We start from the raw sequence: 15,460 nt of genomic DNA, 5'->3' as shown, positions 1-15,460 counted from the left end.
GTGCAAAATCAGCACTTGGTATTGGATCTAATCGGTGGTTTCATTGTGACCACTTCAAATTGTCACAGCAATGTGATTCACTCACCTGTGCCATCATTTGATTTGCTGCCGCTAATAAAATACTTGTCTAGGAGGCACTGGTTCATCACTTTTTGGTGTTTTCCTTCAGAAGTTGTTGAAGAATTAGACGATGATAGATGTTTTCCTAGTCAAACCATCGCTGATTGGTTGATCGCGAACAAGAACGGGTGTGGGTAAAACGCGGACTGTGGACTGCGGTCTAAATAAACCATTCTGATTGGTCCATTTCAAGATTAGCAAGGATTGGTTTGCAAATTACCACCGGAATTACGCAGTTCGTGTTTTACCAACACCCAACAAGAACCGCTTTTAAAAAAAACACTCTTGGCAGTATGGCAAGCCAAAGTGCACTTGCCTGACGGGAATATCACTGATTGGATTTACTTGCCCCAATTTTGTTTTAACTTGCCCCGGGCCATCGGTACATCGTTATTGTCGAGCCATGATGCGTTCTCAATATGAGCCAACATACAACAAAGAATGAGCTGTAATGGGCTGCAGTTCTTACCTTTAACCTTTACCCTCCTCTTGCGTTTCCTGGATGGGCGGAGCCACGCACCGTCTGCTTTCGTTTTCTTTTTCAACTTCTTCTTGAGACTGGACTCCGTGCTCTGAGGCAGACAGATACGAGTTCAGTCATGGGATGATTTCAGTACTGGATAAAGAGAAAACTGTCTGAAGCAAGAGGATAAAAAAAAGCATTCCATTGCTTTAAGCTGGAGCTTACCAAGTCTGACTCGGTGCCCTCCTCCTCAGCCTCTAGTCCAGATTCATCAGAGTCTTGCTCATTCTCCGCCTAGGTTTATGTTCCAGTGTTGGGAACAAAATCAGTTCTTTAGCATCAAGCATTTTTATTGGAAGGATGCATCCATTATTTTCAAACCTGAGAGATGGATTCAGATGTTGGACTCGCTTCCTGTTCAGCAGTGAGGAGCTGCTCTCCTTGCTGCTGCTCTTCTTCCTCATCAGAGTCCACCTCATCTGACTCCTCATCCTCATCTTCCTCCTCCTCAGATGCACAATCCACCTTATCGCCATTGATGTTTGTCTAAGATGTAAGGCAGAGCAATGTTTAAACTATTAAAATAGCTGCTTAAAACAGCATACTGTACACACCTGATCTGCCAGAGAATAAGAAGATGTAGCAGGAGGGTCACTGTTTCCAAATTTACATGATATTGCATTTAGCCAGTGTTCAGATCCTTCTAGTTTGTCTTATTCAAAAAAGTGACTCGGGAAAAATTTAACCATAAAAGCATGTAATTTAATGTAATCAAGCAATTTAAAGCAGAGGAAAAAATATTTTAAAAAATGTAATATTTAGAAATGACTTTTTGACATTTTGGGGGGGTAGGGGGTGTTCACTACAGACCTCTGGGCTCTTGGCATCTGGGTGCACATCCTTAAACATTTCCAGCAATGTCCTCTGCCTCAGAATTTTCGATTTCTTCTTGGGAACCAGGTTGTAAATCCCCATTCTTCTCTTCTTCTTACGGGACAACAACCCTCCCATGAAGGAGCCTACATTGAGACATGATGCACACAAAGATGGCTTACGTTAAAACCCATGTAAAGCAACATTTACAAGGGTTTATAATGGGTATGATTTGCTTTTCCAACCTGACAGATTGTGTTGAAGCTTGCCTGGCGATGAAGTGAGTGGAGGAGAAGATATCGTAGGAATTGCTGGTGAAGTCGTTGAAGCAGTTTGTGCTGAAGGTGACAAAGGATTCTGAGGTAGATGGTTCTCCGTTAAGTGCTGCTGTGAGGGTTTCGATGCGTCGGATGCTACCGCAGTCTCCATTTTGGCGTTCTGTGCTTCTCTTAGCTCTCTCTTGAGAAGCTGTAGGTGACAAAAACAGAAACTGTGCAGGCAATGTCTGACTGAAGAGTTGTAGATATGTGATGACATGCACCCATGTACCCAATATTGCATTTGACAAGAGTACCAAATATTTACAACATAAAAAACTACATTTCAAGAAAAGCAATGGAAAAGAGAAGTGACCTGCCAAATAAATGCTAAGTAACTCCTTGTCTAATTCGGCATAATTAGTAGTAGACAAAAACATTCCAAAAGAAGTGTTCATATCAACAGTGATATACAGCGGATCCCAGCATATTCACGATTCAGCATTCAAAGTCCCGTAAATTCAAAGATTTTTGGTCAATTTTTTTCCTGTTTTCGTCAAAAAAAATAGGTAAGCCAACGTTTACATGTTTTTGTCTTTTTATCAGCTAAAGAAACATTGCCAAAATTAAGGGAATAGTGTCTTCCAGCCAGATGTAGATAGACTGATGCAGGCTAGACTATGGTAACCGCCTCCTCACGGGGCTCTCTCAGCCAGCTGTAAAACAGCTTTAGTATATCCACAATGCTGCTGCTCAAGTCCTGACTAGAATCAGGAAGTATGACCATGCCAGTGCAGTGTTTAGACCTCTGCACTGATTTCCTGTCGCTCAGAGAATAGACTTTAAAATAGCGATGCTTGTGTACTAGTCTTTTCATGGTCTTGGGCCAAAGTACGTCTCATGTTAGAACCACATGAATCATCTCGGGGTCTGAGAAGCTCAGGGGGTGGCCTCCTGTGGGGGCCAATAGTCAGGTCTGAACATTTTTTTCATAGTGCATTGAGGTTTCTCACTTTATTCTGCGGTCTTTGAATGCATCAGATGAGTGTGGCTGTGTGGCTACACCAGAGATGTCCAACGTGCGGCCCAGGGACAATTTGCGGCACATACATTTTTTTTTTTTTTTTTTTAAATTGGCCCACGGTACATTCAAAAATACAATTAAAAAAAGAAAATGAAAAAAAAAAACAGAAAAAATTGGGAAAAAAAGTTGAAATATCAGGATAATAATGTATAATATTTAGGGGAAAATGTCTGAAAGTTAAAGTTTTTATTTTATGAGAATAAAGTCATAATAAAACAATTATTGAAAGAAATAATAAATTAATATTAAAAAAGAAAATGAAAAAAACAGAAAAAATTGGAAAAAAGTTGCAATATCAGGATAATAATGTATAATATTTAGGGAAAAATGTTTGAAAGTTAAAGTTTTTATATTATGAAAATAAAGTCATAGTAAAACAATTATTGAAAGAAATTATAAATTAATATGATTTAAAGTGTTACTAACTAAAGTTGAAATATGATGAGATGTCAAACAAAAATAAAATGTAATTTTTTTGAAAAAAGTTACAATATTACGAGAATAATGTCAAAATACGATAGAAATAAAGTACATTACATTACAACATTAAAATATTTGAAAAATAAATACAACAGAAAAGTGTAATTCAGGAGAAAAACGTTATGTTAATACACTTTTTCCACATACATTACAAAGCTGAGATGTGGCCAGTGGAAAAAAAAAAGAAAAAAAAGAAACCTTCTTAGCATATCTCAAAGTGGCCTGTCCATTCTTTGATTTTTCAATATGGGGACCTCGATAGAAAACGTTTTGACACCCCTGAGCTCGACAATGACTCTAATTCTGTTTCCCGTCAATTATCTTACATTATTATTCATTAGTGGTGACTACATATACATGTTATACTTTACATGTGTTAGCAAGTGATATAGATTGGCAATGGCAATCGAAGAGAGAAGTCGGGAGTGTTTTTGAGTCAATCCAATGTCAAAACAGCCACTTTTATGGCAAAAGTTGCCCTGAAATCGTAGGAGAATATTAAGCTAGCAGGAATGTTTGGAGGGGGACAAGCGAGCCGTGTGTCAACAACGGACATTTTTGTGGGTGTATCAAATTAAAAGTCATTTTACTGCTGAGAGGTCTTTCGAGTTTGTAGAAAAATGTTTTTTTTGACAATAATCATACTGTATTAGAATCACCAAATTTGCAATGCCGTGAATGATGAATCACAAATGTGCAAGGGATCCACTGTACAGATTTTACTCTCGTAATATCGCAGCTTTTCTCCTTTCAGTGCATATCAAAGATGCAGTTTGGGCAATCAGCCCAATGAAGCCATTACTATTATGTCCAATGTGCGTGGACAATGGACATACAAAACACTAACATGTCAAATGTGCACAGCTGCTACTTCCCATTCATTATGCCAACATCCAAATGATAAATGGCTGAAAAGTTGAATATCATTCCCGGTATCATTTACCTTTTGTTCAAGAGTCACAGCCGGTCTGGACATGGTTTTTCTGGCTCTGTGTATCATGATGGGTGCTGAAGATGTGGTAGTTGGGGCTGCGCCATTTTTAGAGTCTAATGTCTCCTGCCCCAATGTAGTCCCTATAATAGGGTCGGTCCTTAGTGTGCCTAAAGTCTGTGCAGGCCCAGAGGCTGAGGGAGGGGGGGCTTTGGTCATGTGTACACCTGTGGTGGAACTTGAAGGTGACCTGTTAGTCCTGTGGGGGGCCACTGCCATATCAGGCGTACTTTCAGGTCTGTCCTCCTGCTGCGGCTTAGTGAGAATGAATCCATTGCTTCCAATGACAGAACCGTGCGGGGTCTCCGTGTCCGGCATACCATTCTCATTTATCAGCGATAAGGTCTTGTTGTGGCCTGTTGCAGAGCTGTGCGTCGGGCTGTTGTGCCTCGCGTTGTCACATTCACTGCCATTTACAATTGCTTCTGCCACGGGGGAAGAGGTCAATCTGTCCATGACCTTTATTTCACCATCTGGGTAGAACAACCAAAGATGTACATTAGATTACGAGATTACGAGATTATCAGAATGTGCAACTTTAAATAAACACAAACGGTACCTGTTTCTCCATTGTTTGCCAGGTCCAGTCCCTCTTTATTAGACGGCTCTTCCCCTTTGCAAATGCTTCCTTTGGCAAGACCAGTGGGCTATTAAAGAAAAACAAAACACAAGCTATCAGGACAATCGGGACAAGTTTCAAATTGGTGAGTGATTCACTGATGATCAGATCAGTGATTTCCAACCAGGGGCATACCTCTAGTGGTACACAAACAAATAGCAAGGGGTACGTGGAAACATTTAATTTCTAAGATGACCAGTAAATATTCTCAGATGTTTCATATTAAGTCAAAATGGAACGTGTGCACTACAATTACTTTCCCCGGGGAGACAATAACCTGTAGGACAGAAGAAAATGCATTTGGAGTTGGAATCATATTTGTTTTGTTTTCATGTTTTGTTTTGTTTATTACTCACTGTCATAACTATAGGGACGTTCCGACCACGTTTTTATGATGGCAATTCTGATACCATCCAGGACTGAAATTGGCTGATGCTGATAATCACATGGATGAATTATACATTTTTCCATGTATTTCTGAGTGCTATTGGCAAGGGGTGCCGTAAAAGTCGGGAAAAATTCCAAGGTCCCTTGACTGCCATGTGGCACAATAAATAGGCAATTACTAATAAAATTACTCATGAATTAATATTAGTAGTAAATTCATGGGAATCAGGCAATACTGATCGGTCGCCAGTTGATGGATCGGAGCACCCTGAGTCGAAATGTAATTCCTCTCTCCTACAGTGTCTATTCAAATTACATACATTATTACATTAATACACCCCCTGGTCCAAAAGCAGTTCTCAAGTGATTTTACATCCTGCCATGTTGATAAATACCAGAAATAGCTGAAATGCTAGCAATTGGCATACTAACAATTAGCATGCTAACACCTAGCAAGATAGCACTGAGTACTGAAAGTGCTTCTACGGCAGCTCAATAGTGATCATGTAAGTAGATGTTCTTGCTAGCACTTTGTAGGACAGCTTGTTGAATCATTTGAGAAATGTAGAAGAAGGAAAAATCTCAAGAACAAAGGAAATCTGTATGATGCAAAATGTGGTGTTGTTGGAATGATGAATTCAGGAATTGTCAGGGTGAATGTCCTGAAGGATTTCCATGTTTGAATGATGCAAATTGGTAGAGAAATTGAGGATTTGTGGAGCAATAAACATGACATGACATGCCCATTGCAAATGTAGCTGATGTTTTTCTGGTCGTGTTGCCATGGTTACTTGGAATGTTACAAATCATAAATACACCATTAAGAGATGCAACTTTTGATGTAACATGTGAGGGTCATTTGCATGCTGTGACGGTAAATCTTTGCCAAAAATATAATAATTTTATGTAAGGATACGTATGAGGAATAGTAAGATGAACGGCAATGCTTTGCAGTGGGCAGCCCCACACTTGTTTTTAAATGTCACATCCTATAGCTTTCTCTGTCTTCCAAACCTTCTTTGGGTATAAATGTCTAAAGAAGATAGATTTACATAATCTAGACTAGGTTACCGCTGTAAAACTGGACTGAAATGGACAATTTCAGCAGGCAAAACTGCAGCAATATTGAAGGTTTTCTGTTCTTAACCAACAGATGACCAATCAAGACGTGAGTTTCCTGACTCATCCAGTAACAGCCTTCACTCCGAGGCCACAGACTGCAAATTTTTCAGGTCGAAACAGTGCGCCCAAAAATGAGTCTTCCGGACAGATTTGCAGGAGCATACTTCAGTGCGTCCCTGAGCCAAGGACAAGCAAGCACCTTGTCAGGCAGAAACAAGGTCAGGCCTGAGAGCCAACAGAGAACCTGAAGTGTATCCCAAAGACTGAGACAACAGTCAGACAATCAATGGTCTAGCCACTGAGGACCTGCTTAGATTTGATGTGTGAAGGAAACAGGAATCCATCATTTCATCATTTCGATGACTTGAGTCCTAAAAAAAACCTTGTGTTCATCCCTCCCCCTAGTGGTGAACAAATGAACATCTGCTATATCAGGAGGGATGAAGGGGGAAGGGAGGCAGAGAAGCCTGTCTGCAGATCTCCGCCATTTCGCAACTGGATTGTTTACCGACACAATGCGGCCATTGCAGCGGTTTCCCACTAGGTGGGGAACATCAAGGTCTAGAAGCTCATTGATGCAGACAAAGGGCCCTTCCATATGAAGCAGCAAGGTCCAAATATTGCTTACAAGTTACAGTAAAACGTAGTTAGTTTCAAGTGTAGCAAAATCAAGGCTCCAACAATTAAGTGTTCCAAATAATGGATATTTTGCAAAGACAAAATGACATCATTACATTCACACAACACTAAGGTACGCCAATGTCCAATCCCATGATGCTGCTGGGTGTTCCAAATGTGAAAAGGCCTGGATTTAAGCAACGAGATATCCAGATCTGCTGCAAGAGGCCAGAGAAGTCAGGTCTACCTTGACAATATACACAATCAGCCAGGGACAAAAATAAAAACCGTCTCTGGTCTAAGCATGACCACACCCTTTATAGAGATTCCAGTTTGGGGTGACATCCTTTCTAACTAAGGAAAATTGGACTTATATATATATATATATATATATATATATATATGCAAGTCATTTCCATGAATTAAGAATTCCATTTTGACAGAAAAAAATGGCGAAACAGAAGATCACTCAGAAATCCCAGCCCAACATGTCGACATACAGATCTACTTCAAAGGACTCCAAAAAACAGTCTACTTTTAGATGCAGGTTTTTTTTCGGGTGAAAACCACCACAGAACCACATACCACACCAATACTATAGAAGAAGTAAGAACTCATACACATAAGGTCAGTCGTCTTCCGCATGTCTGGAAGTAGAATTACATCCGCATGTCACTTTGGAGTATAAGACAAAATATATTATTCAGATATTATATTGGCTTTACAGCAAAAGCACATGACCAGTCACTTTTGGGCACGGGAGGGCGACAGTGCAAGGATATCATTGGTTTCAGAAAGTCCACAAAATAACATTAGATTTTCCCATACTGGGAGCATGTTGTCAAACTTGGAACACCCTCTATGTGTGCATAGAGGCCCCAAACTACTTCCAAAATATAAATATATGTGTCTTCTAGTGGTGCAATGGTACATGGTACGTAATTGGACATTTTGGTATGGAACCTTCTGGGATTGGACGATATTTTGTTATATACCAGTATAAAGTCATCTGATGAGAAGAAAATTACTTTCTGGTATAAATGATAGATTAAAACATAAAAAAGCAAGAGTTGCTTATCTATAAAAAGTATCTTACATATGCAGTTAGAAATGCATTGGTGACTACATCTTCCTTAATCACAAGCAAATGTATGGTTTTTGCATTGATCTATTACATCACATCAACAGAAGCGAGCTGCAATTGGTTAAGAAGGAATACGGACATGAAAGCATGTATGTACCAGCTCTTTACATAACTCATTGCATGTACAGTATACTAATATTAGCTCACTTCAGATCGACTATGGCTGATGAAGCTTTGGTGATATACCATGGACAGCGACAATAAATGATCATTGAATGTGCCATGAATGTAACTTCTGCAGTGGAGACTGACGCATGCCAAGATTGCCGGCTCCGATGATCAATCGATGGTAACATATACAGGCTGGCAACTGGTTTCCAATGGATGTCCAATGGTTTCCAGTTGAGTTTATCATGCTTGTGGTTTAATCCATAGCATGTTGGTTATACGTTAACATGCATAGCTGAGATTACTGCTTTAGTTTTTCAACTGTTCACCCTGAAACACATTATAATGGGACTGTCTGTGTAGATTATCGTTACAACCCATACAGTAGATGGCACCATCAAGCTGTTTCTTAGCACACCTCATACGGCAATGACACAACTGACGTGATCAATCATAATATCTGATCATCAACAGATATTCATCAACAAATATCTGTTTTGGAGGTACAATGATGAGTACATTAGCTTTAAAATCAGCAAACATTTACATGGAACCCAGGAAACGTCATGATTGTTTCCTTTCATCGCCCGTGCAACTTACAATTCACATGTACGTGTGTTGGACACACAAGTCAATAACTTCATGTTCTGTTGACAAATAAGGTTTAAAAACATGATATAATACACAATGGCTTTAACACGTAAATCACAATGAAGCGGTTAAACCTAACATGACTCACCACTCTTTCTGTTGGAGCCAATGGCTTTTTGCTGTCCCATGGTAGTTTCTCACCCACTGCTAATGTTTCAAACAGCATTAGATGTTTGCAAGTTCGAAAATCCTCTTGCCGATTTTAGTGATGCTGCTCAAATGTGCAGTCAGGTCGGTCGTATTAAATTTCCAGGGTCCTGAGACACCATGGGAAATTTGTGCATGACACTTTTCGCACTCGGCTGCAACTTCTTTAACAGTGCTGGATCTGTGTCTGGAATGAACTGCTTGTATTGGCATGCCAATTTTGCTGATATCAGACCAATATCTGATATCAATATCGGATTGGGACACCCTTAGTTAGACACAAACACTGAGTCTGAGGTTTTGAAAATCTCTACTTTGGCTAAGGCAATGACTATATTGGTGTAAACATGCCCCACTCCCTCTGTCTTCTTCTTCTCTTGCAAATGTATGTTGTCAAATCTGCACCATTAGTGCCCCAAGGAGACATGCAAAATCCCACTTCAGTGACTGATCGATAGATAAGTATACATGCAAAAGAAATATTTCCAGTTGAATAATGTGTGTGTTCATCTGAATTTTCTATTATGGTATTTAGAATTTACATAAAGTATTAAAGTATTAGTATTTAGACTTTACATAAACAATGTATGCAATAACTCGTAGTTTTTAGTGCATATAAGCATGCCATCAAAAGATGAACCCCACATCTTTAAGTCAGCACGTCACAACATATACTGCATTGATGACCCCTGCCTGTACACCAGCACACCATCGGGCACATAGAAAAAGGAAAAATACACGAATACTCAGGTTCATGGACGCTAATCAGAGTTGGGTCAATGTAAATTGGGAACGTTAGAGGTTTGGGGGCAGTCGCCATGTGTTTACATGGCATCTTAGCTGAGCTTCCTGCAGCTAGCATTGTGCTATACAGTGTTTATCATATTTATGCTAATCCAGTCAAATATCATGTAGTGGTCTTCGAAATACTAAAACGGAATGTCAATTCCGTTTCATCTGACGGGGATGCTAAGCCATGTAGTCAGTCTTATTCGCTACTGTGGACACGTTTGTGCAGTCTGCTAACTTAGCAACAAGCTACACAGCAGTGTACGATTAGCAACCATACACCGGTAAATCAGCTAAAGGCTAAAGGAGGCGTAGCTATGGTTCATGTTTGAAGCCTGAAACACAAGCAAGAAGCAGGGCACTGACACGAGCCTGGACCATGTATGAGCAACATAGAGAGAATTGCATAAAACGTGCCCGCACTGAGAATTCATGTTCCAGGGCGCAGCATCTTCCTACACATTCAAGCTGCCCTCCGGTAAGCACAAAAGCAGCAGACCAGCGGCTGGCAGCGGGAAATGGACAACACACCGACGGCCGCGACTAAGACAATTCTCCCGCTTGGCCACGCGGTCCCCGCTCACAATGGTCAAATACGTTTTTCGAAACGGGGAAAGGAGCGGAAAAAGTGTCACAAGCTTGCAGTAGATAAGGTTCACTCACTCACCTCGGTCTCTACCGAAGCCATGGTGCCTGGACCTAAACCCCGCCCACACCGAATGACGTCACATATCCGTTTTTTCCCGTCGAGATGAAACGATTCTGCCATGAAAGAATCTACTGGCTTTAACTCTAAATTTGTCTTTAGTGTACGATACAAACATTGACCACAATATTAAACATAATGTTGAATAAATACCTCAGTGAGTGAAGAAATTATACAATACCATGATTTGTAATAATGCAATTATAGATATATTAATTATATAACCACAGAATATTACCATTATCCCTCATATTGCCTTATCCCTGCAATTGCTAGAACAAAATAAAATCAATACTACAAATAAGCAAACAAAAGCAAAAACTATGATCTTCTTTCCGTCCATCCGTCAATTTATTTTCTATGCCGCTTATCCTCACGAGGGTCGCGGGTATGCTGGAACCTATCCCAGCTGGCTTCGGGTGAGAGGCGGGGTACACCCTGGACCGGTCGCCAGCCAATCACAGGGCACATATAGACAAACAACCATTCACACTCACATTTATACCTATGGACAATTTGGAGTCGCCAATTAACCTAGCATGTTTTTGGATTGTGATAGGAATCACAAACATAGTGAGCATTTCATTTAAAAAAAAGTCATGTAAATTATATTGTCCTTGTTATATACTCCGACACAGTCGGTGGCGCTGTTCATCAAGAAAGTCATGGTTGCTACCGGTCATTAAAAACAACCAAAGAAGAAGAAGCGCTAGCAGTAGAAGAAGAATAAAACGAAGACGTTAGTTGAAGTGATTCTTTTCCATAAGTCATTATTATTTGATAGAAACTATTTGGAGCAGTACCATTTTATTTATAAAGTCATATATACGGTGTACTGCTTACGGTGCTTCGTGAGAGGGAAAATAAGTAAGGCTTGGCCGACTTCCGCCCCTCAGCTTTTCACTCATTTAAACGGAGAGAACTTTTGTTTGCATCTTGAACGTTAGCATCGGTTGTCAACAGACGCCAACATGGCACAACAAGCTGCTGCTCTGCAGACATACAACAACGAACTCGTAAAGTGTAAGTCATTTATTTATTAGCCCGTTTTCAACTGCTATGTTTACTATTCCGCGACTTTTTTCCCGTTTTGAATGTTTTGACATGCATGATAGTGGTGTGTTGGTCATGAACGAACGGGTCAAAAGAACTATAGTTCTTTTTTATGAACGGAATGAACGAGGTCACCGCCTCTAAAATACCCATTCAGTACGTTTAGTTGAAAATGTTTTTTTTGATTGTCTGGAGAGTCAGTTCACCGTTCCTTTTGCAGGACGTTTGCCTGTCTTATCCTATCGTCGCGGGTGGGGTTAGCTGACTGAAAGACTGAAAGAGATTGACCGACACTGTCTGTGACCTCGTTCATTCAGTTCTAAAAAAGAACTAGTTATTTTAACTGATTCGTTCATGACCGACACACCACTCGTCATCACGTGTCTTTGCGCCGTTGAGTCGGAACGAACGTGAACATGAGTGAACGGACTGACTCCACACGGCTGACCGGGTCTATGCACAGGGGAAGATCAAAGGCTAACGACCAATTGACCGAAATGAACAGATCTTTTTACTGAATGAACCGGAATTATCCGGTTCACTAAAATAACCGGGTTTGCCCACCACTAATGCATGACAACTCACTGGCTCCAGCTGACTTCGGGCGAGTCCAAAAAATGTGGGCGGTGCATTGTGACAAACTTTGTTTTGATTCTAACGTTACTTTGAACAAAAGTGTAAACATTAATAACTCGTCTCCACAAGGTCAGGTCTTCTTCATAATTGGTACATATAATGAAGACAACACCTTGAAGGTATGCATAGCTCACTTTGTGAATTCATCTCAGTGCCACCCAGTGGCGACAGGAAATGTCAAACAAAAAGTCCAAAATGTTTGTATAATTGCAGCATCCCTACTAACCACTACAAATGGCGCAGCCCTAATCCACATCCAGAATATCATATGGATTGATATCAAGAAAAATAAACTAAATTCAGTCATTTTTTTGTGATTGACAAACCTTAAACCTCAGTCTGAGGCTATCCAGATAAAACTAGGATTTTTATTTCCCGTTTGTCCACGCCAGGTATCGACGACCTGTGCTCCAAGCGGGAAGAGTTGAACCGTCAGATCAAGCTGGAGGAAGAGGAGAGGGAGCGACTACAGCATGACATCGGCATCCTGTCCGAGAAGCTGAGCAGAGTCAATGAAAGCCTCGCACAAAGACTGGCTGCACGCGCGACATTCGACCGCACCATTGCAGAAACCGAGTCCGCATACACCAAGGTTTTTTTGTCTCATTCTCAGATGTTTTTTTTCATTCCCCATTCCACAACTAACAAAATGCACCCATGCTTTTGGTTGAAAATCCTTTATTATCACAAAGGGTGTCACAAGACTGCGAGAAATGTTTGACTGTTATTGATGCTACATCTTTTGGTATGTGGACCACAGTAGTTCAGAGCCTCCAATTCTTATTAAGAATCTTTAGTTATGTTTTTATGTGGATGGGAGCATGGAACATTTTGCTCTGTGCTATGTTTGCTATATGCTGAACAACAAAGCACTTTTGCTTGATGTTTTACGCTGGTCGACAGGATATACTTCATATCATTTCCTCCTCTACTCCCACAGATCTTGGAGAGTTCCCAGTCTCTACTCAGCGTCCTGAAACATGAGGCAGGAAACCTCAGTAAAGTCACAGAACCTCGCAGAAAAGAACACTAATGTACGATAAGTGGTTCTGGAAAAACCTTTTAATTATGTAGTTTTTACACCAATAAATTATTAAAAAGTAACATTGGGGGTTCAGAGTTGAGTTTTAGCTTTGTGTGGGTTATGGTAGCTTGGTTATTGTATGTTTGTTGATAATTCAAACCGGCAATAAAAGCCTGTTGTTCTGGCAATGGATGTCTGGTGCTTGTGTGTCTCATTAATATTACTGACACAGAGAGAAAAAAATGTAACCTTGATGGCTTCGAATGTTACGGGCATGACACAAGCTCAAATGTGATGTTTTCCACACGGCCCAGTGGAGGGGGTTCTTTTTCATATGTTGTGCAGGGGCGTCAAACGGCAACTGTTATCCCTCATAACTGATGGTGGTAATGTGGTAATGACCGGCTTTTTCAACTGGTCAACAGTTGACATTACCCGCTTGACAAAGGACTTCTTCCAGAGGAACCACCTCACTCTTTTGGTCCATACTTTGCACCAGAACTGAACGGTGAGGATCATTGATAAACACTAGCACAAATATTTACAGTTGTTACACTTTTCAATTTATTTAACTGTACAGGTATGACATCACTTCTGTTCAAATTTTCATCGACAATAACGTTACATATCTGAGGCAATTCATACTTGCATACATGAAGAATGAAAAAGTGGACAAGATGGACCTTCTACCACAGAGTCACCACCAAGCTGTGCATTTTGCATTGCAGAGTGCGTACGCTTCTTGGGTCGTTTTTTTTTTTTTGTCATGCTCATTGAAAAAGTTACTGCTGGTGTTTTGTTAAATTGTGGCAACTTTGTGTGAAGTCTTTAGCTTTTGGTCCTCCGAAGAAGAAAGGCAGCTCTGGTTGGAGCTAAACAACGCATTTGGTAGTTTTAATCCCAAAGCAGCACAATATGCCCTAACTGTTTTGCTTCATAATAATTGTACTGATGAGCTCGACTAATGTCTAAGAAACCAGAATTTTGCCAATATGCTAAGCCAAGGGTGTCCAAACCAAGCATGCACGGGCCATAATGATATTTAGAATTTTATACAGCAGCCAAAAACCAATCCACCATAGATAGAAATGATGAATGAAAGGGGTTTTGTGGTGTAACTTGTTCGTTAGCAAAGAACTACAGTGTCAACTGCTGATGACATCATAAACAGGTAAGGTAGCTGACTTCCTGTTTCCGTGCATTGGCAAGCTAAAGGATGATTTGTGGTAAATATACAGTTGCACACAACAAGGTACATGCCATATAGTGTGCTACCCGGAAAACTTTCAATGTTTCAACCATAAAATATGCTCAAGAATGAAAAAAATATATATTTTTGATACTCTAAATCGTATGTGTCTCGTAGTCAATAAGCACATTTTAAATTCAGTTTTACACATTAAGAATCAAACACCGGCATAGTTACACAACATCATGTCTTGTCAAAGCATTTTCCTGCAGGAAAATGTTGAATTATCAACATTGACTTGTCAGACAGCACCCTCTGCTGGATTTCCTCATGCAAATAAGGCTATCAAAACATCCATCCTCACTAGGGTCTCATTAGGTATGCTGGAGCCTATCCCAGCTGACTTTGGGCAAGAGGCAGGGTACACCCTGGACTGGTCGCCAGCCAATCAAAAGGCATCAGGTCTGTTATAGGTGACAAAGCATATTATTACTATGATTTCCCTCCCACCTAATTTTTCTTGTAATTTTTTTCAAAATATTATGACATAATTTCCCCCAAAATTGCTTCTTTTTGTTTCTAATATTACAATATACAATTCAATTTAGGGCTTTTTTTCCTCATAGCATTACGACTTTATTGTAATATATCATAAAATCACTATTTTTTTTTACTTTAGCTAACTTTTTGTTAGTTTTCTCGTTTAAAAAGGGGGAAAAAAAACCCCACACATAATTTGGACACCCGTGCATTAAAATTAGACTATACCTTACCATCTATTACAACAGCTGGAGATCAAAAATACATTCAATATGTGGGAAAAAAAAAGACGACCACGGCGTGTAAACTGCAATGCAAATACAAAGTATATGACTTGTGGCGAACAGCTTAAAAATTGCTGGCGTGTGGATGAGCTCTAAGGATGAAGGAAGGAAGAAAAAGGACAATCAGTCAATCATCAGATTTAAGAGTCAAGGCAAAGTGTGCAAAAGTGGACTT

General features: G+C 40.1%; 2 protein-coding genes across 2 annotated transcripts in view; one reads left to right on the top strand and one right to left on the bottom strand.

Moving 5' to 3' along the window:
• Window positions 1–10,719, bottom strand: part of ehmt1b (euchromatic histone-lysine N-methyltransferase 1b) — a 29,293-nt gene extending 18,574 nt beyond the window's left edge. Inside the window, exons 1-8 of the mRNA XM_058064155.1 lie at window positions 10,521–10,719; window positions 4,828–4,915; window positions 4,221–4,741; window positions 1,702–1,924; window positions 1,454–1,602; window positions 965–1,129; window positions 809–877; window positions 590–692 (exon numbers count right to left, since the gene is read on the bottom strand). Of these exons, the coding sequence (XP_057920138.1) occupies window positions 590–692; window positions 809–877; window positions 965–1,129; window positions 1,454–1,602; window positions 1,702–1,924; window positions 4,221–4,741; window positions 4,828–4,915; window positions 10,521–10,622 (1,420 nt within the window). The 5' untranslated portion in view covers window positions 10,623–10,719. The remainder of the gene's footprint in view (window positions 1–589; window positions 693–808; window positions 878–964; window positions 1,130–1,453; window positions 1,603–1,701; window positions 1,925–4,220; window positions 4,742–4,827; window positions 4,916–10,520) is intronic.
• Window positions 10,720–11,241: 522 nt separating this feature from the next.
• ssna1 (Sjogren syndrome nuclear autoantigen 1) lies at window positions 11,242–13,475 on the top strand. Its single transcript, XM_058064156.1, has 3 exons — window positions 11,242–11,582; window positions 12,641–12,840; window positions 13,189–13,475. The coding sequence occupies exons 1-3, from the start codon at window positions 11,531–11,533 to the stop codon at window positions 13,279–13,281; spliced, it is 345 nt and encodes a 114-aa protein (XP_057920139.1). The 5' UTR covers window positions 11,242–11,530; the 3' UTR covers window positions 13,282–13,475.
• Window positions 13,476–15,460: the final 1,985 nt, after the last annotated feature.

Source organism: Doryrhamphus excisus, chromosome 2 (genome assembly GCF_030265055.1).
Source record: "Doryrhamphus excisus isolate RoL2022-K1 chromosome 2, RoL_Dexc_1.0, whole genome shotgun sequence".
NCBI lineage: Eukaryota > Metazoa > Chordata > Actinopteri > Syngnathiformes > Syngnathidae > Doryrhamphus > Doryrhamphus excisus.
This window is presented reverse-complemented; position numbering and strand designations above follow the sequence as displayed.

Coding starts and splice junctions, on each gene's coding strand:
- ssna1 (XM_058064156.1), top strand. CDS start 11,531: ATGGCACAACAAGCTGCTGCTCTGCAGACATACAACAACGAACTCGTA. Junction 11,583..12,640: donor CAACAACGAACTCGTAAAGT/GTAAGTCATTTA, acceptor TGTCCACGCCAG/GTATCGACGACCTGTGCTCC. Junction 12,841..13,188: donor CCGAGTCCGCATACACCAAG/GTTTTTTTGTCT, acceptor CTACTCCCACAG/ATCTTGGAGAGTTCCCAGTC.